Raw genomic sequence first — 24,186 nt, forward strand, 5'->3', positions numbered from 1 at the left:
AGAACATGTTATACCTCTAAAGACCATCGCCACAGAGAATTTCAATAGTTAAATCGTATCATAGTTATTTTTTATTGTTAATAAAATATTTAATGATATTACTTTTAAAAATTTAGAGATAAGACAGTATGCTGCGTTCACTGTAATTATCTGCATGTGTTGCATTAAACTGCATTCTCGCTTAGTTAAGTAGAAGAGCCTTTTATGTATCAAAAAGGGTGGCTAATTGCTAAATATCCTTATAAACGTAGTCTTCAACCGTAGTTATGCTTCTCTTTATTACAATTTATAATTGTACAGACGCTAGGTAAATTCTAGTGCAAACTTTTTACGCGTAGTTTATATGCAGTTTCCGCAGGTCAGAATTGCTTCTCTACAACACTCGCAATTCCATTGGTTACAAAGTTACTCGCAAGGAACCGCAATACAAAAACATCAACATTTGGTAATTAATCATACACATACAAATTTCATTCTTACTAGGTTATATAAGATCCCATTTGAAAAACGGCCGTAAGTTTTATATACCAAAATATGATGTATATCGTCAAGATTGGGAAAACATGGGAGGCGGAGGAGTAGTTATCCTTGTTAAGAGACATAAAGAACTCAAATTTTCCCAAATTTAAAAAACTAGAAGCTACCGGTGTATGCATCACTTTAAAAAAACTTGGTTCAGCGAATATTATTTCCTGTTATAAGTCGCCTGGGAAAGAATTATTGAAAAAGGACTTAGATTATTTAACAATACTAACCCAGTCATTGCTTGTGGAAACCTAAATAGCAAGCATTCTTCATAGAAAAGCAGGAAGGACAATACAAATGGCAAGATTCTAGAACACTGGGCGGAAAACAATGGAACTTTGTTTCAGCCCCTTTTGCACCGCACATTTCCCAACTAGAGGCTCCGCTAATGTGTTAGCCATAGACTTATTAAAAAACTGTTCCTGTGCACATTATTGGCCTACATGAACTGTCGTCAGATCTTGATCGGTATTATTACTGGTTGGAAATTTAAGACGGGCCAACATAGACAGGAGTCTAAAGGTAACCAATTGGAATCTTTTTAAAAATACAGTGGTGAGTAACTTATCACGCTATCCGATCCCTACCTCTTCGTTTGAAATTGATGCTGCTGTCTCTTTTAAAACATAATAAATTACTGTGAACTCGTCAACAACTCAGATAATCGAAAATAACTTTAAATATAGCCTTCCCTCTCACCTTAAAAACTTATTAATAAACGTAGGAAATTAAAAAGAATATTTATTGAAAGGAGCTCCTGTGACAAGTTAGCCTTTAACAAAGTAAGTAATACGGTTAAACGCGGATTAAACGCTTTTTATAACAACCTTTGGGATATGAAGCTAATATCTTTAACTTCGTCCGATAATTCTATGACAAAATCTTTTAAAACTCAAACTAGAAAAATTAATCTACAACTATTATATAATAGAGGAGAAAATGCTTAATCCAATAAGGAAAAGGACGCTTGTCCTCTCAGCACAAGCCCACCACTATCTCTAATACAAATGGCTATTTCGTGCATAATTGAATACTATCTTACTTCCGCAAAGACGCATCACCTATAGATTCTCAGGTGTTTACAAATGAAAAGGGGGTTCAAAAATTAAGTTAATGAAAGTAGGGGCCCTGATGGTATATCCAATCTAGTGCTGTAAATCTTCCTTCAGTGGCTATTGTGTACCTTTCAAAACTAATTAATTCTATTTTTTATTAAGGTTACTTTCCTACAAGATGGAAACAATCAGAAGTTATATTGTGCCAATAAGTAACCATACTAGCAATGCTAAAGATTATCGGCCAATTAGTTTACTATTGTGTTGGCAAAATTACTGAATCCACGATACTCTCCAGTTTAAAAAAATCCCCAAATTCTACAGTCTTGTCTTCCCCCACCAATTTGGCTATTGAGGAGGGCACTCCACAACACTGCAAATTTAAGGATCGTAGGTAACAATACAAAAGCCTTTAATTACAAGAAATCAACAGTTACGGTGTTCTTAGATATTGAAAAGCTTTTGATAGGGTGTGGGATGAGGGACTTATTTTTGAATTAATTATATAAGTGATTGTCAGAATATGTTATTCGCGAGGTGTATTCATTTTTTTGCAATAAAAGCTGGAGTTCCTCAGGGTTCTCTACTACCACCTTTATTATTCTCCCTATATCCATGCGACATCCTCCCTCCTACAAACTAAGTTTCCCTAGCTCTATACGCTGAGACACTGCCATATATTGTAGTTCAAAATCAACTGCACTAGTTATTAAATATGTGCAGGCTTTTTTTTATACACTAAAAATGGTTTGACTAGTGGAAATTTACGGTAGACCCCACCAAATACCACTCAATCATCTCAAGAAAAAGAGAAAAAGGAAAAATTTCAGATCAATCTCTATAGCAAACATCTCTTCCTTGGCGCAAGCAAGTAAAATACCTTGGCGTAATTATTAACTCTAGACTTAACTGGAAGCCTCAAATTAATTATCTTGTTAAAAAAATTAAGAACTATAACCTTTGCTTTACATCCTCTCATAAGCAAAGGAAGTTTTGAATCTTGAAAATAAACTTATATATAAAGCTATCATGGCAGACCTATTATTAGTTACTCATCTGTTTCAAGCTCTTACTGCTCGACTTTGTATAGAAGAGACTTCAAATTCTTCGAAGCGATCTTTTCAGTATGCTTACTGACGCACCTTGGTATATGCAAAATTTTCAATTGCATCATGACTATGAAATTTAGCCCTTTTTGCTTTACCTTGACGGATGGCTATTAAGATATTTTACACGGATACGGAGAACACACCACAATTTAATAGCTAACGCCTTGAACTATACCACCGCACAAATTTTTAAAATTTAAATGACTTATTTATTGGATCTATCTTAGAAAACCGAGTATTGAAACGTCCTTAGAACATTTATCACATATCTATAAGTTCTAAATTTTGGGGGTGAAATTGTGTTAAACGCTTAACTCGCAAAGATATTGCTGTCTTTATGTTATGAGAGATGACCCGTAAGGCCTTAACTTGTAAAGAAGACTACTCTTTTTAAACTTGTCCGTAATGAGGTAATTTAAATTAAGCAGTTTAAGTATAGCAGATATAACGACAGTAGTATGTCAAACGATAAATAAATAAAAAAGCTTAACTAGATCTTTTAATTGACTAGTTAGCTTATAATTAAAAATTATTTCAACCAACTTACATAAAAAGAACATTGGTAGCAACAAAAACTGAAACGACATAAGTGGTTTAGTACAGCAAAAGTAAACTATGTTTACAGTGAAACCTATGCTATTTTCTTCATGACAGCCCATGTGGTTATACCTTCATTTTATAGAAATTTTATTGGGGCTGTGAATTTTTAAAGTTACTACTGTTATTATAAAAAGCTAAAAAGCCAGTACGCGCCCACAACAGGTTTTACTTACACTAACAACTTTTTCCAAAAAAAAAAAAATTAAGTATTCAACAAATCTGACTATTGTCAGTTATAGTAACACTAAAATAAATAATAATAGGGATATTTTTAATTAAAACAGGGTTTAGTCGTGAGAATGCTGATGAACTAGCCTTCATTTTTTTATTTTGGTTGAAGCAACTACTTTTGACGAAGCTGAATAACCAAAGCAACCCTATATACTGCCCTACTTTTAATGCATACTTTATCAGATAGCCTGTATTGAACTTGGTTTAAATAAAATATTGTTTGCTTAACTAAAATTTCTCATTAAAACTTATATGAATCTTACCTAAAAAATATTAAATACTGCATTGTTTTATAAACTTCGACTGCGCTCACTAAACTGTTTATAAGCATGTTTACTTAAAAAAAAGTTGGAAGCGGGTACTCTTAGCGATATCATTTATTGTTTAATATTCCGGTTGCTATGGGTACTAACTTCAGAATATAAGGGCAAATCCGATTTGAATTGCATAAGTTCTGTAAAACATCAAAAGAAGATAAAAATTCTAAAAAAATCAAGTTTTTATTACTCTAAGCGACCTTATGAAGCAAAGAACACCAAAATTAAAAATTTAAACTTCTTAGAAGGCCTCAAGCTTGCACTAGTTAGCGGTGGCGCGACCTTTAAAAAATAGTAGAACTTGCAATGTGTAATGTTGCTTAAATAAACAACTAATCTTTTACTAATTTAGGACATAAACATGCAATGCAATTTAATCGGTTTACATTCAATCTATTTCTTTCTAACTATTAAGCGTTAACTACTCTGTTTGGAAAAAAAAGTGCAAATTTTGCGTGGAAATTGTAAATTGATCACTTGTGAGCCTATCACAATGAATATGAAAGCAAACATGTTATGCACGCACTGTGTAGTACTGTAATAGTGTTCCTGCCCTTTTAGGACGCCCGGTGTGATAAAGCAATTTAGCCAACCTGTTATTATTTCAACCTGTATAACACCATATATCTTGGAGAAGAGGGTCCTTATAAAAAAAAAGCAACTTTTTCTTTATAAAAGATAGAGCACGTATAAAAAGCTATAAAAGGAAGTAGAATACAATTAGGGCTGTAAAAAAGATTAGAGAACCCGTGCTTACAACTTAACGATTGTAGGAAGCGAAAAGTTAAATCAACTGTATACCTTAACATTCTTTAAATAAATATGAGTACTTGCACCCCTGGATTAGCTGAAGTAGCTGGGGGAGAAGGAAGGCTATAAAGCAAAACTTTGCATAGTGATAATTTTATTATCTCTTGCAAAGCATTTACGCTTCACTCACCTGGTATCAAAATGTTCCTCAATAGTGAACGGTAATAAACAAGAGTTTTCCAAAGCAGTTAGCGCTAATTACCTCAAAACTTTTAACCACTATTTTCTGAATTGGATGTTTATTATTATAGTTGTGCATTTTTACTTATTTCTTTATATAGAAAAGTGAAATTAATATAGCCGAACTAAGAGCATTAAGTCTTGTTATAGCTTAAGCTTACTCACTTTAATAAACTTAAGCTATACCCAGTGAAATAATGACTGTATATTCAAAATTTAAGCTAGCAATTAAAACTATATAATTTTTTTTTTCTTACATGTACAATATTTTATGTGGTTGTAGTAGAGTTTATTCAAAATAACTACGGTTTAACTCTCAGTAGTAAGTTTTCATTTAAACTTTATGTTAGTTTCAAAAGGGTTTCTTTACTAGCTTCTTATATATAAAGGTATTCTTATTGTTTTATTAATGAGGGAAAGAGAGACGGTTCAGTACTTTTCTTTTAGGAGTGTTTCCCTAGTCCCTATGTTTAAGTTATTAGTGGCATCGTTAGGAATGTGACAAGTTGTCAGGCGCTATGTTCTAATTAACTTTATCCAATATTAAGCTCTAACTAAGGAGAATAACTTAGACTATTTTTGTTTAATTAATTTTGTAGCAGTTCTTTTCTTTGTAAGTCAATTAATTTATTGCTATCTTTTCGGGGCTCCCGTCGCACAAATTCCCAAGAACTGCTTAATGATCAAATTATTTTCATTAGCATTGTTAAAGGTATTACAGGAAAAAACACACTTTTTGACTTTTACCTTTTTACTATTAATAAAAAGCCTGTTTAACTTTAAAATTTTTAAAATATTCATTATAAATACCTATTGTTTAAACTACCCAATAATATAACAAATATGTAAGTCAACTTATAGTAAAATGTTCACTCAATAACTTTGGTTTTTACACACTCTTTTTTAAATGCATTTTCAATGAGATAAGGTACCGCGTAATTAACAATCCTCTAAATCGCTCCCCTATCAATACTATTTTTTATAGGTATTTCTTTATAGAGTAAACTTAGTCATTCTCAGAGAAGGTAAATCTGGCTAGACAATAATTTTGGCATTAAACAAGAAAGGGTTTAAGATACTGCGTTATGCGCGTTGACAATCTATACACTTAAATAAACGTACTTTATTACCTGTATTACTGTAGGCTCATTTTACTTTAATATTTCACTTGACACCTGTAACTTTTTTTAGTATTCATCAACTGCTTTGACGGTCTGAAAAGCAAAATAGGGATTTCACTGTTTTCGAAAAAACAGGTGACCCTTAACCTAATTTAAGTCTGAGTCATAACAACCTTAGTTTTGGTTTTTCATCTGTCTTAAACAAAAGTTCTGATGTAGTTGTTTAGATGGGGTGGCGTCATCTAACACCTCAGAGACTTCTAGCCCGATATAAAATTTTCATCTTTTTAGCTCATGACTTCCTAGAGAGTTTTTATGCAACAGCCTCTTTGATCCACAGGTGCTGCTCATATGTTAAAGTAAAATCAATAGAAGTACAGAAATATAGGAAGCTAAGCTACCTACTATTCTATTTTTGTTCAACAATTATGATATTTTACCTAAGCTTTTATTTGATAAACTTATATATGTCTAATGAGTTTTAAATAACCTAACCGCATCTCTACTCTAAAATAGATTGAAACGCAACTTCGCCCACTTAAATTTAAAAGTTTGGAATTGTTTACATTTTAAATTACCTTAAATAAATTTAGGTTTATGGTTTAAGGTTAATACTACTCGTCTTAGGTACTTGGACACTCTTGGTGGTAGAATTGGGCTCTGGTGCTACCAAATGTCTCTCGGAACTTTTACGCCTAAAGTTTGCTGCCTGCTGCTAGGTGCAAGCCTATTTGCTTCTCTTTTTTCGATTATTGGGATCGCCTTAACAGCCACGTTGCCCATAGCTAAGGTGGGCATACATAGCCAAATGATATAACACACTCTGATAATAAGCATATAAATTTTTTTAATAAGGATGACCTGTTAAGTTATACAATTTTCAAAGGATTCATAAAAGAGGCGGGGACTTTGTATAGCTATCAGCTATCTAGTTGCAAAATTGATACAAACGGCGAAGCTACTAAAGAAAAAATCGGTGAGTTTAGCACTTTAAATTTAACGTTATAATATTTATTCATTTATAGTTAATTTAATTGAGCGAAACGAGGAAATCTGTGTGAAGTTTAACCAAAGTAACTACTCTCGACTTTTTTCTTTACATTTTTACTGATCAATTATAAGGCTTTGGCTTAGTTTTTTCCATAGGCTTTTGAAAACTCTTCTTTTATTGGTTTTTTTATTAGGGGGTATCTACGTATTCGTGGCTACTATAATTGCAGTTACGCTGAATTTCATAATTTTATGTCTTTCATCCCTACTACCCGTCCTATCCTTCATAGCTGCATTTTTTGGGTAAGTAATGTCCTTTAACTGCTTTTATAGTCGCTATTCACTCATTTATTATTAGAATTGCTGGAATAGCTGGCCTTGTATGGTTTGTAGTAATAGTCAAAAACATTATAAATTTAAGTCAGAACGCCTTTGGCAAGTTATACATAATACCTTTGTGCTTCGAAGTTTTGGCAACCGTATTGACTTTTTTTTACGGTTTTTACCATACTTTGAAAGTCGATAATGAACACTGCTAACAAACTAATGGTTTTGGAAATATATTCTATTTTTCATTATAATTTAATAAAGTGAAATTCTTACGACTTAAGCACAATGTTAAACAGGATTACGTTGTTAAAATAATTACAGCAAGTATTTCTTGTAACTTTTATTCTTCAGAGGACCTCTTGAAGTAGACAAAGGCACGCAGCGAATCTCATCGCCGTAATAAGCCCAACACGTAAAGTTAAAGTTATATACTTAGGTAATAAGTAATTAGTTCGAAACTTTACAAAAAAGGGTCGATTGCAGAGATTTTAAAAGGCATCGTATGTACGGCTTCATATAATTAGTACTTATGTCTAAAAAGATGAATCCAACACTAGTAATTAACTGTATCAGCAAGTCGAAAACAGAAGGAAGCGCAAAATTGAGGGTTGGTGTTACTGGTGGGAATAATTTAAGAACTTTTACCCACTGAGAAAAGTTAATAAGGTTGTTCCTCACCTTATCGGAGGTTGTGGTTTTAATAAATAAGAACTTTAGAAAGTTAAAATTCTTATGAACTCACTTAGACAATACAACTCCTACGAATAGTTCTTCCCTTCTGAGTGAGGAGCTCATAATCGGGGAGGCCTGGCAGTGGCGCTGGCCACCGTCTCCAGGCACTCCCGGGCTTTGTGCTACGGCAGCGAAGTTATTAGCAGATTTCCGCCGCGCGAGGCCAAATGGCGGGGCTCCAGGTCCGCTATCTTCTGCCTTTTTAGTCCTTCGGGACAGCCGTAGCGCCCTACAAAGCGCATACACTGGCGGGCACCCGTGCTCCAATCCCAGCAGAAGAGGGGAATTCAGATTAGGAGGCCTAAGGTCTCTACGAAGACCAGCAGTAGTACGCCAGTGCTTAAAAAAAAAGGGCTACCGTGAAACTATCTTGTCTTGGGGTAATTTTAAGATGTTCTTTTCTCTTACGGCTCTTACGAATTTTTAAATACCTGTTATTTTATAATTAAATTAGAACAACTTTAATGTATAATACGAATTTCAATTAATATTACCAAAATAACTTAGACTAGTTACAAATCTATTAAAGCTTTAAAATTCTAATTTATAGAGAATACTGTGCTTATATTTTGAAGGTAAAGGTTTATGAAAGCGACTATGTAAATAATTGATTCTTATTATAATCAGAATTCTGTGGAAGTTCTGTTTTTGTTTCGCACGGCCTTATGGGGAGAAGCCTAATATAATTTTACCGCTCTCCCCTAAGCACCTCTCTTTTGAAATTTTCAAGATCATCAGGACTCAAAGGGAATTTTTAATCTCATTCAAAGAGTTTAAATAACAAGGCTGTAAATTGTTGTTGTAGTATGCTTTATATTTTAAAAACTACATAATATTATATTTGCTTAGTACTTTTAAAGTTTACAAGTATGGCTTCGTATTAACTAAGTAATTTGACTATTAACTAAAAGTAGTTAAAGGGAATAACCAAAACAAATATATTTACTGTGATAGGAGGCAGAAGAATTCTATACTCTGTGTGGCTGTATACAGCTATCGCGAAAGACATACGAATAAATAGTGCTTTAGATTAATCAACAAGTTCTAGTTCATAGTTCTATTTTGAACGACTGCGTTCTGTTTGGTTTCCGTCTTCTAAGTCTGATATCTACATTTAGTATTACTAAAAGGTTGTACATAAATAACTTTGGTGTGTACAAATAACCTTATTTTGGATTTTACGATGACGTAACATCTTACCAGCATGGAAACATGTAACGTTACTTTTCGGTTTGTTATATTAGCTGCCCCAGTGTTAGTGAAGGGTAATAACGCTTAGTGTCAGCAGGTTCTCTACACGACGCAGGTCTAATAACACATTCATTCTAAGAAGTTAATTAAGATTAATAATTTATATGTGTTAGCAAATTATTTAATAACATAGGCAGCGGTTTTTAAATTACACACTTCGTGTTATGGGAAAGAACAGCCCAGGGTTTGAAACATCATTCAGTATTCGTCTTAGCATAGATTTGTATACAAATAATTTATTCTTTTTAATTCATGGAACTGTGAGAATCAAATTAAGTTTACAATCTTTAAACTTGTTTAGGGGTTTCTAGATTTCGAAGTTTGCGTATAATGGACGTCGTTTAATGTCAAGCTTAGATTCTTGGTTTCTGGGCCTATGTACTATGTATGCCAAAAAGCTTTAAATTTTCGACGGTTTAATTTTACATCTCACGATATGAACAACACTTTAGTTTTATCAACGCTAAATTTTGATAATGAAATGTTAGAACTTACAAAATACAGTAAAACGCTGCGTCGTCAGCATATCGAGGTTAGCGTACAGTATTGGGCCGTGCTAGGATTAGCATAATAATGGAGAACAATAATGGTAATAATGATATGAATACTTCTATAAAGTTGCCTTTATGTTTTTAAATTTATACTCTTAGGGATGTGACTAGTTGAAGTGTTACTTCTAAGTTTATCAATAAGAAAAGTGTACCTTGTAGCAAAAAGCCTTTCTTCAGGCTTAAATGTCAGTGTTCAGAAGGCATTCTAGCTGTTTTTCATGAATTTTTTTTAACAGTTAAATACTAAAGCCGTTTTCTTAGAGGGCTTTAAAGCACTTTAAATTCTTTTTAAGGAGGATTTAGTCATGATTATTTACCAGTATATTCACCCAAAGGAAGTAGTATAACTATACTAAAGGACGGTACCGGTAAACTTAGTGTGGTGGAAAACCTCCAAAAAAGCCAGCACTGGCGAGGCGGCCACCGATACTGGGTCAACATCCCTCCCCAACTTTTAGCCTCCCTCCCGTAGGAAGAAGACTTCAATAAAGATATTTTATATCCTTTTCTTAGCACCATAGGTCGTAAAAACTCTCGCCGACTGCTAATGTCCGAAGCTTTTTAGCAGTGAAGTCATATTTAGCCACCACGTTCTAGGGCTAGGTACCTTCTCCGCTTGAGGTTCAAGTATGCTAACATTAAAAATAGGATATATCCTATTTAAAAAGATGTCAAGCTAAGTTCTTTAAACTTTTTTTTTCAAACAAACACAGTTTTTGGTTTTATTCTTTCTTAGATATAGCTTATAAGTTTCAAATGTAAAGTGCCCGTTATATAAGAATATTTCTCTCTATATAGAACAAGACTGTCTTGAATAAGACAAAGTTTTAATTAATAAGAATTGATTTTCTTATAGTTAAAATATACTTTTTTTTTGCAATTGTGTAATTTCGGACTTTTTGGTGATAGAAAATACAAGTTACAAAGTGCTGAAATATTTGAGTTGCTTTGCGTTTGTTTTGGTTACTCTTGAAGCAGTATTCAGATCCTTAATCACTAAGTTAGGGTTTGCTTAAGAATACTGAGCTTCAAATGAGTAAAAGATATTTTTTTTTATTTTCATGAAGTGGCTTGCTCCAGAGGAGATTTAGAGGTCTAAGTGTGCTTAAGAGCGCTTTATCCTTAATTCACTCTAAATAAAATAACCTTTTTCCATTATTATTAATGAATTGTGCAAATGCACGGTAGTATCGAGTGCAAATGCTTAATCTTGCAGATAATTTATATTATTAGGTTAGACCGTATTCAGTATCCGCAGGACTCCTCATAAAAAACTTCTACGTACGTGCTAAAGGTATAACAAAATTGTAATTGTGCGCTTAAAGCGCAACGCGGGGTCTCCAACAGCGTAAATCTTTCCAGGGTTCGTATATGGGTTCTTGAATCCACTGATGTTTTGGATGCCTACTACCACTTTCAAAAGAAACTGAAGTGGGATTTCGGAAAAAGAGTTCAAGTCGCTCCAAATCCAGGTCGTTATGTAACGTATTGTTCCGCACGAAATAAGGCCGCGCCTATCATTAGTGGCAGGAGCTTATTTTGCTGCGTCTGGAGGAGTGTAATCGGCGACGATTTATTATATGTCCAAGCAACAGATGCGTAGGCCAAAATAGTTTTCACGCATACTTTATAAAGGCGCAGTTTATTGCGCAGGGACATTGTGCTTTTAGCTCACAGCAACCGCGTGAATTGCTGTTTTGGCCTAGGTCGTAACGAACTCTACGTGCTACCTCCACGTTAGTTGCTTATCGATGAGGGCCCCAGTATTTGGCCTGGGTGCGCCATGAAAGCTTAACACCGAGGGTTAGAAGGGGGAGGGAGTAGCGGGGCGTTTTCTTGAGATGAGAACTGCTTTGCTCTTCGTTTCACTAGTGTTCACACCCCATTTCCGACGCCATTTGGCAAAAGTTCCAAATAACGCTGCAGATGTCGCCGTACGTTGACGTAGAGCGCAATGTGGGTGTGAGGGTTCGCAGGGAATAAATATGTCGCATGTATAGCGCGAAGAGTAGAGACAAGAGCGGAGCGCCTTGCAGAACACCAGCTGTCAGCCGACGCGCAACCCCAACTCCTCCACAAAAGGTGCTTCCGCGTAGAAATGACGCAAGTATGTAAAGGGCTAACAGAGTACCTTGTGCGTAGTTTGCGTAGGAGACCCTCTTGCCGTACGCCGTTAAAGACCTTTTCAACAGAGAAATACACACGCCTATGGGATTCTTAAAATGGAAGATCCGAATTGTCCGCTCAATAAAGCATAATAGTTGTTGTGTCGTCTAATGGCCTCTTCGGAATCCAAATTGGATTTCTGGAAGCGCTTTGTGTTTTTACAAACTCTTAGCCTGTTTGTAGAACTGCCTGCATGGGCACGGTTCTGCCTACCACTGAAAGGAAGACTAATGGGGCGATATTTCGTTCTTTTCTCTTTTTATACACCCGTCGCGTAGCAATGTCTTTTGACAGCATGTTTTATTTCCACGGGGTTCACCGCAGCTAAAGGTTCCCATTGAATATGACATATTTAACAGCAAATTTTTAAATTTTATCTAGAACTATGGAAGATAAAAAAATTCGAATAGAAAAATTAGAAGAGGCAGTAAAAAATTTTATATTAGATATTAGTAAAATGGAGCTAACCCTGGAAAATCTTCCCGCAGAATTAAGTTCGCTAATGTACAGTTAACAAGCGATATGTTTTCGTTTTTCTTTTTATATCTCCTTTATTTTTGATTTGACAGTTTTTTTTTAAGAGTATAGTTTTATATTTTTTCGTCTCAGGCCCAACTTTGTTAAGCATATCCAGACTATCGATAAGCTTTCTAGTGTAGACATCGAAATTCCCGGGGCAGTTATCGAGTTATATAAATAACTTATGTCGTAAAAAGTAAATATATTATATACATAGTCTTTGTTTATTATTTTTTTAGTTATATAGATGAAGGCCAAAGCTCTGACGCGTTTTTCCGGGATCACTTGCTACAAACTATGCAAGGTTGTCGAGTTGCTAAAGGTCGAGTCGAAGCTTTTGAGGTGTTTTTACTACGCACAGCTCTTAATTTTCCATTTTCCTTTAAGTTAACTATTTAGAAATTTCAAGAGTCTTTGCAAAGTGAAGTTAATATACAATTTCCTTTATTGTTAGAAGCCTACCAACAGAGCGAAGCAATTTTTACTCAGACGCGGGTATGACCGCTGTGTTCTTGCGTGTTAAGAATCTTAATTATATAATATTTTATTTATTTATTGTTTTTATTAAAACAGTTATGATATAGTTAATTAGAATTTTTAAAGGAACAACAGTAACATTAATAAAATGGACGCTACCGCTTCTTTACGAATGGGAGAAGAAATTTTAATAATTAAATAAACTAATTTTCTAATTGGGATTACTAGTTTAGATGGAATTAACTATTTTTTTTTAAGCTAAGTGAAGTTATTAAGTTTTTATTCTATTATATGGTTTAAGTTTTTATACTTTCTAGGTTTTAAAGTTTATAAAGGTCTCTTAAGAGTAGAATTTTCTTATGGATGAGTTTGTACGTATTTTTTGTGGTCGTTTATATTAGGGAGCTAGAAGACTGCACTTTTGAATTTAAAGTATTTGTTTTGTAATCACGTTGAGTTTATTTTATTACTATTTCTTTCTAAGGGTAACCGCTTGAGGATAGATATATAAATTTGGGGCCTCTTTACCCAAAGTTTCTCGCCGTTTAACCTTTTCGGATATCCTTCTCTCTTTTTTCTTCTAAAACCCTTAAAACTTAACCGAAGCCACACAGCAATATTCAGTTTTTAAGTTGAAGCGAAATAAAGCGAGAGAAGATTTTTTTTTTATATAGGAGCTTTCCCCTCCCCCTTCGCTCTCCATCTTTTCACTTTTGGAATTGGTAAAAACTGCAGTGTATTGTTGATAGTAAACGGACTGCGCCTGTAAAACACAGAGCATCCACCAAAAATGTTAACTAAAAAAAAACAGCATTACAGTTCGTAATTCCCATTATATAAGGGGCTTGTAAATCTCGTGCTCCATCTTTTCTTGTTTCCGATTAGGTTCTGTTTCTGCTATTAGTTCTTATTACCTTCTACCTTTTTAAGCTCAATTTGCCGACTATGAAACTTCCCAATTTATAGTATTAATTAATAAAATATGTACGTATAAAGTTAAAACTTTAAATATATTAAGCGTAGCTTCTTTGTCGAATGAAATTTCAATGCTCTACCCAAAGGATATTCCGATTTCTATATATAAAAACTGAATTATTTAACACGTATTTTTAATGGAGGAGCTTTACGGCTAAATAATATATTTATGCATAAAAACACATCGTTTTATGTGGCGCTACAAGGGCAGTTAGTAACCATCTCTGATTCTTAACATAAAAATTAGTATACATCTCTAAAATTGTTTAAGTCATGTAATCTTCCAAAGTAAAACCAGTTAAAATAATTAGTGAGCATAAGTTTAATAACTTAACTTAAAGGTTTATAAAAATTATTGAATTAAATGTTAATATAGTAAATTTATTTATAGAAAGTGACAATAATTAAATGCGTTAATAATATACATAAACACAGATTTGGCCAATTTTTTTGTAAGTATTTAATTGTTATCTAAAAGTGTCCTTATGACGAGGAAGGAGCCCCAAAAAATAATTTTTTTTTACTGTAGGAAAATAACAAATAAATTATATTTAACTTATTAGGGATTGTATTCTTCATAAATTTTTTAAAGAATGAGTAATAATTATGATAAATTTTTGAAATGGAAAAATTTGGTATATATAGTTTATATACAAAACATTTTTATCGTAAACTTTGACACTTTTTAACAGGCGACTTACAACTAAGATCTAGTCTTACTATTTCTATAAATATATAAATATTTTTAAAACCAAACTCAGAAAAGTAGAACTATAAATAAAAGGTAGTAAAGATTTACACACCGAAACTAGCAAGAAAGTTAGTCTCTACGGAGAGAAAAACTCATGATAGATAAAAGAAACAGGATCAAAGGAAGGAACAGAACTAAAAGCTAAGGATGGACGCGATGGGAATAAAATAAAAATGAAAGAAAAGCTTAAAAGCTAAGATAAAGCCGGACGTAGGGTTAAAGTGCAATAGTTTACTATAAAGAAATTAACTAAGCCGAAATTGCTATCCAGCAAGGTTAAGAATAAAACAACGCGCTCGTCACCAAAACTCAGCATTAAACAATTCACGAGAGCAATCGGCACATTTGTGCGCTTATTAACGACCATTAGCAGTTCCCTTTTTTTAGAAAGCTACATTGTAATTTTTGTCTTAAAAGAAACAAGTAAAGGGTGTTTCCGTCACCAGTTCAAACCTGTAAATTGAAAGCCAAACCTATAAACCTTTCAAAAGAGATTGACCGTGCAAGCAAAGTTTACCTCATGATTAACTAGTTTACTTAATACAACCTCGTTGGAAAATTTAAAGCTGTACTTCCCTACAACTTCTTTGAAAGTAAACACCGTGCTACCGTTAAAAAATCTTAAACTGGTAGAAAAATATGAACTTTTAATGCTTATTCTATTAACCCTAAAGATTAAAAGTTTCATTGGCCCTGCAAACACAAACTTTCTTCCTCTCAATCAATTATAAAGACGACGACACTAAAACGCCTCGCGAAAAAGGGTTTAAAAAAATATTTTTTTAACAAAGTTAATAAATAATCTGTACTATGGCCGAAATTCAAGGTCTATTACAAATAGTCTTCCAGTCTGCCGTAAACACACCGACTCCTCTCTCCCCCCAGGAAGCAGTTATGAGAAGGAAAGTTTAATTAAAGCGGTTACCAAGGATAAAAAGCTCAAATTTCCAGCATAAGCGACTTGAAAGCGAAATGCGATCACTATTTTTTAAATTACTGATAACAAAAGCTTTAACTTTTAAATTGTTCAATATAACTCCAGTTTTTTAATAATGTTGGTTACTATAAAGGGCAGTATAGTGGGTAAAAACTAGAAAACAAAAATTAAGATCTTTAGTGAAAGTATATTTTTAAGTGTTAGCAAGAATAAACTTTATTCGTAATATTATTACCAAAATACTAATTTATAAAAATTTAGTGTATAAAATAACTTTAATAACCTATAATAATACAAAGACAAATAATACGAAACTTTTTTAAAATTAATCGTCTTCTTTCTTCAAAGGAAGACCGCAAGGAACAAACATTTTCTATAATAAAAAGTAACGATCAATAATATTAATATAACTTCTAATAACTCTTTATAAAAGACTTACTTTTAGCATATTAAACTTTACACGACCTATACTTTCGTTTTCAGCTATAGCAACATAGCTAACAATATCGTGATGGCCTATATAAGAAGCATACGTATCTCTGTGCTGGTTGACCAACCATTCGCTAAGTAGAACAGAAAATATAATATTAATAATCTTCCCTTTGTTGAATATCATGGTTATTTAAAAGAGCTTACAATCTATTAGTATCTGCCATTCCAGTGCCGACATACTTCATTTGAACTATCAATCAATTTTATCAAAAAATTACATAACAAATAAGTTAATAAAAATAATTTTTTACGATGCTCCAATTGACTCTGGAGATTATAACGGGCATCCTAGGTACAATGCAAAGTTATAAATAACAACAAGGCAATGAAAGAACTACAAACCATAACTGAGAGGCAACAGTAGACACTACAAAAGGAGGGCAAGCACGAGCCCCCTAAAAGAGGTCAGTGAATTCGTAGCCTCTCTACCACCTGCCTTGAAGAATGGTTTGTGTATGTATAGTCATCTAAAACGAGATGCTTTTGAGTATAAGTCTCTTAAAAAGCAAATGCTACGGGAAAGTCGGTGTAGCCAGAGAGAGCGTTTGGATTGACGCTCGCGATAAAAATTTCGGCGATAAGTTTAAAAAGTTGTACGTTGAGCACATAAAAGGTGTCCTAGTCTTTAACAATTTATGTCTAATTAGTGATTACTAAAATACTTGGCTTGTTTTTATTTGCTGAATAGAGTGGGACGGAAAGCCTATTAAGAAAGTTAAAACTAGAAAAGAAAAAAATATGCTTTGGCGGGTTCTCCTCTCACAGAAACTAAAATCAAAAGAGAAGTCTCCTTTTAAGGATAAAAGTGAAGGCACAATAGTTCGCGAAAAAGTTATACAGCGTTACAGAATACTTAAGAAAACAAAAAAGACTTAGCTATAAAGATAGATATATAAAGTAAACAAAGTTGTGTATATTAAAATTTACAATAAAGGGCTTTTTTTTTTACAAGGCTTATAGGAACAATTTACATGTATTCTAGTTTTCGTTATATCCAGCTCTATTTTGCTGAAAAGGAAGTAAACATTGAAAAAATGCTTTAAGGAAGTTTTTACACTTATTTTTTTTTCAAAATTTTTAATTTTTAATTCTACAAGGTCCACAACTTGTTATATTAACTCTTGAAAAAGTTATTAATATAATAAAGGCACGTATAAATAAATAAGGTAGATTTAAGGGTATATTACAAATCACCAAATAATTCTGTTAAACGGACTGGGCCCTGTTTCTAAATTCCAAATTAGAGAAATGTCATATTTAGCTTATTTTTATTGAGCTATACTGAACATACCTGGCAACTAAAGCATATACAGTTTTCACTTGATTACGTTTACTTTCATGAACCTAAATAAAACAATACTTCCAGGAAACATAAACTGTTGGGCACTGCTCTTCCCATAAAGTAAAAACATGTTTTCTTAGAACATGATAAAAACCTTATTACTATTGGCACCAACAGAAGTTAAAAAGGTGTTATTTCCCTTATTCGCTTAACTATGTAGTCATTGTTTTTTTCTGAAGCACTCTACTACAAGTTTTAAATTCTTCTCAAACTGTATTTTTCCCACAGACTCGCTTATTATTATAGAAGTTTGCTACAAAAACTTGATTCTGAAAGTAAAACCTAAGCTTGCAGTATTATATATAGTATACCCGCCTAAAGGGTTATTAAACAGGCTGCCTTAAATCACTACAAAACATAGGCTGGTGCCTCTGGTTTGAAAAGCAATTAGAATTTTGAGGGAATCACTACTTAACCACGATTAAAAATTATTTAGAAGTCTCTAATTCTTAACCAGCAAATGCATTAAAACTTGAAAAGCCGTAAAAACTGCTTGATTATTTTTTTAATGAATACGTAAAAAGAATAAGACAACTGCATTCAGAAAGGTATAAAATTTTACCAGCTGCTAATTTATTTTAATAAAAGTTGCTAAAGCGGCTGAAGACGCGATCCTTCTATTACTTTTGTATTTTTCTTAAAGTAAACAAGCCAAAAGCTCCTTTCAAGTATGACTTCTAAGATTTTTAATGATATGCTCTAATAAGAATTACCTAATAAGTAGATTAATGGCCGATTGCGGTAACTTAACGGAGTAAAGGCAACCAATTAGAAAAACGACTTTATAGTAGAATTCTTCCACAATTTAGCCTAATTTGCTTGATAAGTTAAGGAACTAACATCGAAATTTATACTTCCACAATAATTAAAAATTATAAACAGCAAAATCTAGTAATTAACTTCAAATTAGGCTTCTTTCAAGGTAAAAACAAAGCAATAAATTAATACCTTATTCTACTAGATAAGTTTGTACACTCAAAAAAAGATGACCATCCACTATCTTTATAATAAAATTAAAAACTCTACGGAAGCAAGTAGACTTGGCTTCCGAAAAAAAAAGAAGTAAATCAAACTTACCAGTAAAATAATTTAAAATTATATATAAGTTTTTAGTACTCAGGAATATAAAAAAAAGGGCTCCTGAAAATAATAGAAAAGCAAATCAAACGAAAGTAAATCTTATATTACTCGTAATTTCAGATATTAAAAATATTTATCAGAAAATAAAAATTTCTTTATTAGTTTAAAACGAAAGAAGAGTCGTTAAAAGTATAAATAAACCGGCCAATAACAATAAACGGGAGTAAAGACAATCGCGTTCACTACGGCCTTCTCGAAATCTGGTATAAGAAAAATCGTTCAAGGGATTTCCAAACCGGAAACCCTTTAAAGATAATTATCAAAGAAATAGTTGACGTTAAAAATAAAGAGTAAAAAGTATAGCTACAAATGTTGCAAAAGGAAACGGAAAGCCGAGCCCTGCGGAAAATGAAAAATTCCCACCATAAGTTGAACTCTGTAAACTTGTTATAATAGGAAATTAATAAACTATATAAATATTTTATTACGCCTGAAGGAGTAAATGGACCGCAAGATCTTCCTTCCATTCTTTTAGCTTTGGGTCGAGGAGGTTGTGTTTTAGTTCTACATAATAACACAAATAAATGAAAAGTAAAATCCTATTAAAATATGCTAAACACAATTGCCTTGGATCTTGAGGATTTTTATTGCTTCTTCCATAAACGGGTATTACATTATCGCGATTAACGTTAGCTTTACAGACCTATAAAAAATTAGATGGCAAAAAAAAGTTAAACACGAAAAAATAAACAAATTACTCTAGGATGTAATAAAAAAAACTTTAACACAATATAATAATAAAAAATGTGGTTAATTACTGGACAAGTTAAGGATTTAGCATGGTATTCTAACCATTCACTTAGACAAGGCCAACTAGTTAAATTAAGTAAATACTAACTAATAAACTTGAAAAAATTTAAAACCAAAACAGGTGCCCGCACAAAGTTATTACAGGATCAACGGGGGAGGACAAGCATATATTGCACTCAAAGTCAGAGTAAAAATGATCTAATTCACATGTATAAAGAAAAATTGTTTAGAGAAGCTTATAAACCAGCAAAACCTCGGTTTTTGTTATTGCCATTTGCAACATTTTCATTACCTTCCCCCTCAGAAACCTTTCTCATGCTTCATATAAAAATTATTTAACTACCAACGAAGGTTGATAGCGGTACCACCACAAAGTTTTAGGGCAATCAACGCAGCATTTACCGTTTCCCTGACGCAACACACCATGATTTTCGGAAGGTTTACTAAGATATTCCATTTCTGGTAACTTAACCCAATAGTTTGTTCTACCGTTAGGGTTTAATAATAAATGATTTCCTCTCCACTAATTTGGGCATCCGCTTTTTAGCTTTCTCCATGTTAACTAAAATTTGGTACTTTAGGAAGAAAAACCTTAAACTTTGACTTGCAATTCTTTAACAGTAGTTCCCCTTTTAATTACGGCAAATAATTTTATGCTTTGCCTAACTTTTAAGAACTAAAAACGAAATTTTAAGATGGGAACGTATAAATTCTCTTTAAAGGAAAAATTGGTCAAAATGAGTTACGTTAAATTATTTTAAATAATAGAGAAGGATCACTGCCAAACTAAAACATAAATTCCTCTTATAAGTCCTTGTAACCATCTTAAAACTACCTTAACTTATTGCGACCTTAACAGCCACTCCTTATTTACATGTCTAATTACCTGCAAAAAAAAAATTATTTTGCATCTCTGTAGGTTAGAGTTACTATTATTAATATAAAACAGTAAAAAACAGTAAAAAAAAATAACAGTTGCAATGCTTTATACAAAATGAAGGTATTAGAGGTACTAGAAACTTACTACTTTTTCAACGTGAATTGCACGTGCTACAAAAGAGCCAGGTAGTGTAACAAGGATGAGGTAGACCGGTGTCCCCTGTTTTTTTTATCGCCCCACTTGTGCCGTTTGTGATGGTTTATATTTGTGTTAACATTGATTATTAACTCCTTACTTATATAAATTGTAGCACGTGTAAATATAATCTTTTACTTGTGCTATTGTTCTTGTATATACTTAAATATCTTTATTTTTTGTTACTTTATCTCATTGTTGCACTATTTTCCATAGCCCAAAGAAATTAAGGATATTAAGGCTTTTTTAATGACGGTCCGTCGTCCTGATGCTCGCCTTGTAACTATCAAAAAGAACAAATCCAATACTAAGTTTAAAGTGAGATGCTCAAGATATTTGTACACCCTAAAAGTCGCTGATAGTGACAAAGCTGCTAAAGTCGAATCCTCTCTACCTCCTGGTATAGGCTTTTAAAATTTTGATTAAGTAAAATCATAGTAATTACTTTAAATTCTAATAGCCCTCAAGAAGGTCATTAAGTGAGAAAAATCGTCAATTAGAAGTCCTTTGTTTGTGTTAACTCTAAATTTTAGATGAAGGAGCGGTTTGTATAAATATTACTCCTTTGAAACTCTTTTCCTCTTTATTGTTGTTAATAATTTTTAAAACTAACTTAAGGCAATTGCCTTTTTGCCAAAGTTAACTTCTTACGTCAACTAAAATAGCCACTCGTTTGTTACGCATACGAAAATCCGTTGCAAATATAATATCTCTCAAGCTATTTCTTAATAACGGTATAAATATAAAGAAAAATGGAACATAACACTAGTCTTTAATACCAATACTGTCACTTGAATATATATATCGTTGAGCAGTTGGCTTTGAAAATAACTGCTTTTTTACGTAAAAAGATTGTAGGTAATTTAGACTTCTATCTAGCCATAAAAATCTTTTTTATCAAAACGTTTTTCATCATAAAATTCCGCGAGGACTTGTCTTCCAGCAAACCAGCGTTCGTGTAACGATTTTTGCGCCTTTTGCGCCTGCACTCCAGCACTTCGTCAAACAAATTTTATTATAAAAGCAAAAGCAAAGGCAGCATACGCCTTCCGCTGTAGTAAACTTTACGAATATTTTCACAATCGGGTCTCCCTGTGGGTTCTTATCGCAGTGAATAAACACTTTTTCTGTTTTTCCTATACCCAGACATTTTAACAAAGCTGTAACCATATAGGAGGACATTAAAAGTTACCATATTTCTCACATTCTTCGACTATTTCTTCTTCAAGATATTCATCAACATCATCGGTACCCACCATATTACGCAGGACTATTACGCGATATTCCTTATAATTATTTAACTAATACTACGTTCAACTAATGTAATCGTAGAGGCATACATTTGTATTCCTAGCTAACTTCTGCATAAGCAGGAGTTGATCCTGGATACTACTAATGTGCACGTTTTCTTCGTACTCCAGTGCGTTTTTATTTTTCTTTTCCTAAGCAAAAACTAAGCCACCAATCATAACGACAATAAAATGAGTAATTACCAACATCTCCCTTTGCTCACGCTCCCTCTCCAGTTCCAACTGCCTTGCCGCTGTAGCACTCAACCCAGGCCCGACACCAAACAAGTGGGACGTCCCTGAGGCTATCTTAGGATCTCCGCGTGCCGTTCCCAAAAGATCCGGCATGGGCGGAGTAATAGCCTATAAAAAATTTAGTGCGGGTACTATGGAAGACAGAGAACCGGCCCATACACGGCAGACTTTTAGAAGCCGACCACCGAGATCAAAGTTATTCATGTTAGCGACGGCTTCCTGGCAAGATTCCATAGACTCGTATAATATGTAGCCATAGCCCTGTCATCACGCATAGAAAACGACAGTAACCAAAACAGGGATTTACGCGCGTTAAAAAAAAAGAACTTTATGTTTAGGGTTCCCTAAATCGTAACCTAACTTGCAGCTTTTAATAGGCCCGAAGGCTTCAAAAACTCTTAAGGCAAGTGAAATCAATATATTATTATAAGATGCTGACGGTTAACAGTCAATACGTAGCTATGTCTTCAGCGTCTAGTTCGGGATTAATGCAGGCGATGTAAATTCCTGAAAAAAAAAAATTAGTGACGAGTTTCAAACCCAAAAACTTTATTAGCAGTTATCCTCAATAGTTTTAAACATACCCGCGTGCGTTAAAGCTTCCTTCTGTATTTCTTCAATGATTGGCCGTGCCTGAGGAGCATTGGTCGGCCTTCCTATCTTTAAAACACGCCCGCCTGTAGTATTAACGCTGTAACTTTTGGTAATCAATAATCACAAAAATATATAGATCAGCTTGGTTTGTTGCATATTACTCATATTTCTAAACAAAGTTAAGTAATACAAAACTTAGTCTAGGCAGATACCTAAAGCGATTTGCCCAAGAGCTGAAAGAGCCAAAATAGCTGCCTCGGGAATCTCAAATTCCAAAAAACAAAATCCTTTTTAATATATTTAAACTTTACTACCCTGTTAGATTAATAATTACTCTACCCTTATGCTTTAAAGTAATGGGATCAAGCTGCAAATCAACATTTCTAATTGGCCCAAAGTTTTCAAAAGCCAAACGAATTTCAGGCTCGCCCAAATCAAAGTTACTTTTAAAAATGTAAGGTGAAGAAGTAAACTCATAATTAAGTTCATAGTTTAAGAAAACGTTTTTATATAACTACAAAACAGACTTAACAATAGACTGATAAAAGAATACTTGCCAAACAACTCACCCCCCTTCTTGTTTCCTTGCCAGTAAAAAAATTATCGTAAAAAATAAAATCGTTACTTCCTACTTTTAAAAAAAAATTTAAAGCATTATCCTTTAACATAAATTAATCTACTGAATAAATGTGCGCGAACATTGTTTCTTAAAGCGTTCAAAAAATATTTCAGTTAACAGCACAAAATAAACGCCACTCGAAAATAACTCAAATAAAAAAAAGTATAGATATATTACATGCTTCCAACGTATATACGACACATCAACTGTATGGCGCGTTGTCTCTCCTGTTGCTTTTGGATTTCAACTATCATGAATTATGCTTTGTAGTACAACATTGGGTTATTATATACTTATTCCATATAATAACCTGAAAGAGGATTGGTTTGAAGAGTCTATAATTAATAATTACTATAATATAGTGAGAGGCAAGTAAACGCCTATAGCAACCTGAGAAAGGGGAACAAAAGGTGCTTTACGAAGTGTTTCAGCATACTCCTTGGCCTTCTTAATTTTTTGCTTTATAAAAAAAATTATAATAATGCAAGATCTAAGCTAAATAACATATAATAAACTTAAAAAACAAACTTCTTGTTCTGTAGTCAAACCAGAATTGGCTCCAATATTCGTTACGGTTTCTTTCGAAAGGTTGGTCTGAGTACTAAAGTTCTCTTCCATGTCTTTATTTAGTGAATTTTCAGAAATATTATTAAGATGCTTTGCTTCTGGGTTCAGTTGTTTATAATAGTGTTCATCTTGACTCTTTTTCTCCTCTACACAGCTAACCATCTCAGATGTTCCTGTAAACTGGGTACTTGGTGAAGAGGAAGAAAGACCATTACACCCACTTTCGACATATTGCTCTTTGCTCATTAGCATAGCCCAAGTAATATCACAATATGCACAACGTCATATCGTTGGAAGGCACCGCCTTAGGTGGGGAACAAGAATTAAAAAAGGCCATGTGCCATCAGCATGGCAACAATGATTGGATAAGTATGTAATTGACAGTTTTAACTGGGTATCAAAAAACTAATAAAAGTTAGTAGAAGCAAGTTTTCTT

General features: G+C 33.2%; 5 protein-coding genes and 3 long non-coding RNA genes across 13 annotated transcripts; 3 read left to right on the forward strand and 5 right to left on the reverse strand.

The window, feature by feature from the left end:
• Positions 1-259: 259 nt before the first annotated feature.
• LOC135119433 (uncharacterized) lies at positions 260-853 on the reverse strand. Its single transcript, XR_010278217.1, has 3 exons — positions 756-853; positions 645-706; positions 260-587 (listed from the first exon to the last, which is right to left on the reverse strand). It is a non-coding gene; the product is annotated as an uncharacterized LOC135119433 (long non-coding RNA).
• A 3,935-nt stretch (positions 854-4,788) lies between these two features.
• Positions 4,789-7,505, forward strand: LOC135119374 (uncharacterized). The gene is made up of 6 exons (XM_064043785.1): positions 4,789-4,808; positions 6,576-6,738; positions 6,804-6,924; positions 6,974-7,021; positions 7,133-7,241; positions 7,297-7,505. Exons 1-6 carry the CDS (start codon positions 4,789-4,791, stop codon positions 7,475-7,477), a joined length of 642 nt encoding a protein of 213 aa, XP_063899855.1. The 3' UTR covers positions 7,478-7,505.
• A 1,465-nt stretch (positions 7,506-8,970) lies between these two features.
• LOC135119426 (uncharacterized) lies at positions 8,971-9,812 on the reverse strand. Of its 2 annotated transcripts, XR_010278213.1 has the most exons (5): positions 9,747-9,812; positions 9,534-9,632; positions 9,381-9,460; positions 9,166-9,325; positions 8,971-9,108 (listed from the first exon to the last, which is right to left on the reverse strand). It is a non-coding gene; the product is annotated as an uncharacterized LOC135119426 (long non-coding RNA). The 2 variants fall into 2 exon arrangements; XR_010278212.1 differs by having other exon boundaries at positions 9,534-9,798.
• Positions 9,813-12,141: 2,329 nt separating this feature from the next.
• On the forward strand, positions 12,142-13,154 carry LOC135119421 (mediator of RNA polymerase II transcription subunit 10-like). Of its 4 annotated transcripts, none has more exons than XR_010278210.1 (6): positions 12,142-12,298; positions 12,350-12,472; positions 12,578-12,683; positions 12,735-12,829; positions 12,887-12,982; positions 13,091-13,154. XR_010278210.1 is itself a non-coding variant. In XM_064043842.1 (6 exons), the coding sequence occupies exons 2-6, from the start codon at positions 12,354-12,356 to the stop codon at positions 13,100-13,102; spliced, it is 408 nt and encodes a 135-aa protein (XP_063899912.1). In that variant the 5' UTR covers positions 12,142-12,298; positions 12,350-12,353; the 3' UTR covers positions 13,103-13,154. The 4 variants fall into 4 exon arrangements, 3 of the variants coding, with proteins under 3 accessions (XP_063899912.1, XP_063899913.1, XP_063899914.1); XM_064043842.1 differs by having other exon boundaries at positions 12,578-12,655; positions 12,727-12,829; XM_064043843.1 differs by having other exon boundaries at positions 12,415-12,472; positions 12,578-12,655; positions 12,727-12,829.
• A 2,757-nt stretch (positions 13,155-15,911) lies between these two features.
• Positions 15,912-16,524, reverse strand: LOC135119403 (splicing factor 3B subunit 5-like). The gene is made up of 5 exons (XM_064043820.1): positions 16,462-16,524; positions 16,371-16,407; positions 16,264-16,309; positions 16,067-16,190; positions 15,912-16,000 (listed from the first exon to the last, which is right to left on the reverse strand). Exons 1-5 carry the CDS (start codon positions 16,462-16,464, stop codon positions 15,953-15,955), a joined length of 258 nt encoding a protein of 85 aa, XP_063899890.1. The 5' UTR covers positions 16,465-16,524; the 3' UTR covers positions 15,912-15,952.
• Positions 16,525-18,220: 1,696 nt separating this feature from the next.
• On the reverse strand, positions 18,221-19,703 carry LOC135119424 (E3 ubiquitin-protein ligase RNF5-like). The gene is made up of 8 exons (XM_064043848.1): positions 19,605-19,703; positions 19,465-19,549; positions 19,360-19,414; positions 19,168-19,244; positions 19,030-19,105; positions 18,909-18,977; positions 18,743-18,845; positions 18,221-18,271 (listed from the first exon to the last, which is right to left on the reverse strand). The coding sequence occupies exons 1-8, from the start codon at positions 19,666-19,668 to the stop codon at positions 18,267-18,269; spliced, it is 534 nt and encodes a 177-aa protein (XP_063899918.1). The 5' UTR covers positions 19,669-19,703; the 3' UTR covers positions 18,221-18,266.
• A 761-nt stretch (positions 19,704-20,464) lies between these two features.
• On the forward strand, positions 20,465-20,972 carry LOC135119420 (uncharacterized). Its single transcript, XR_010278209.1, has 3 exons — positions 20,465-20,488; positions 20,643-20,826; positions 20,887-20,972. It is a non-coding gene; the product is annotated as an uncharacterized LOC135119420 (long non-coding RNA).
• Positions 20,973-21,263: 291 nt separating this feature from the next.
• Positions 21,264-23,959, reverse strand: LOC135119402 (poly(U)-binding-splicing factor PUF60-B-like). Of its 2 annotated transcripts, XM_064043818.1 has the most exons (15): positions 23,712-23,959; positions 23,574-23,642; positions 23,494-23,518; positions 23,361-23,430; positions 22,904-23,007; positions 22,777-22,851; positions 22,555-22,647; positions 22,426-22,477; positions 22,298-22,367; positions 22,130-22,231; positions 21,920-22,078; positions 21,767-21,868; positions 21,619-21,712; positions 21,471-21,562; positions 21,264-21,409 (listed from the first exon to the last, which is right to left on the reverse strand). In XM_064043818.1, the coding sequence occupies exons 1-15, from the start codon at positions 23,910-23,912 to the stop codon at positions 21,302-21,304; spliced, it is 1,416 nt and encodes a 471-aa protein (XP_063899888.1). In that variant the 5' UTR covers positions 23,913-23,959; the 3' UTR covers positions 21,264-21,301. The 2 variants fall into 2 exon arrangements, with proteins under 2 accessions (XP_063899888.1, XP_063899887.1); XM_064043817.1 differs by having other exon boundaries at positions 21,264-21,562.
• Between the last annotated feature and the right edge of the window lie 227 nt (positions 23,960-24,186).

This window comes from Zophobas morio, unplaced genomic scaffold, assembly GCF_036711695.1.
Source record: "Zophobas morio isolate AGI-343-1 ecotype UQ-CSIRO unplaced genomic scaffold, CSIRO_AGI_Zmor_V1 ptg000259l, whole genome shotgun sequence".
Classification (NCBI taxonomy): domain Eukaryota; kingdom Metazoa; phylum Arthropoda; class Insecta; order Coleoptera; family Tenebrionidae; genus Zophobas; species Zophobas morio.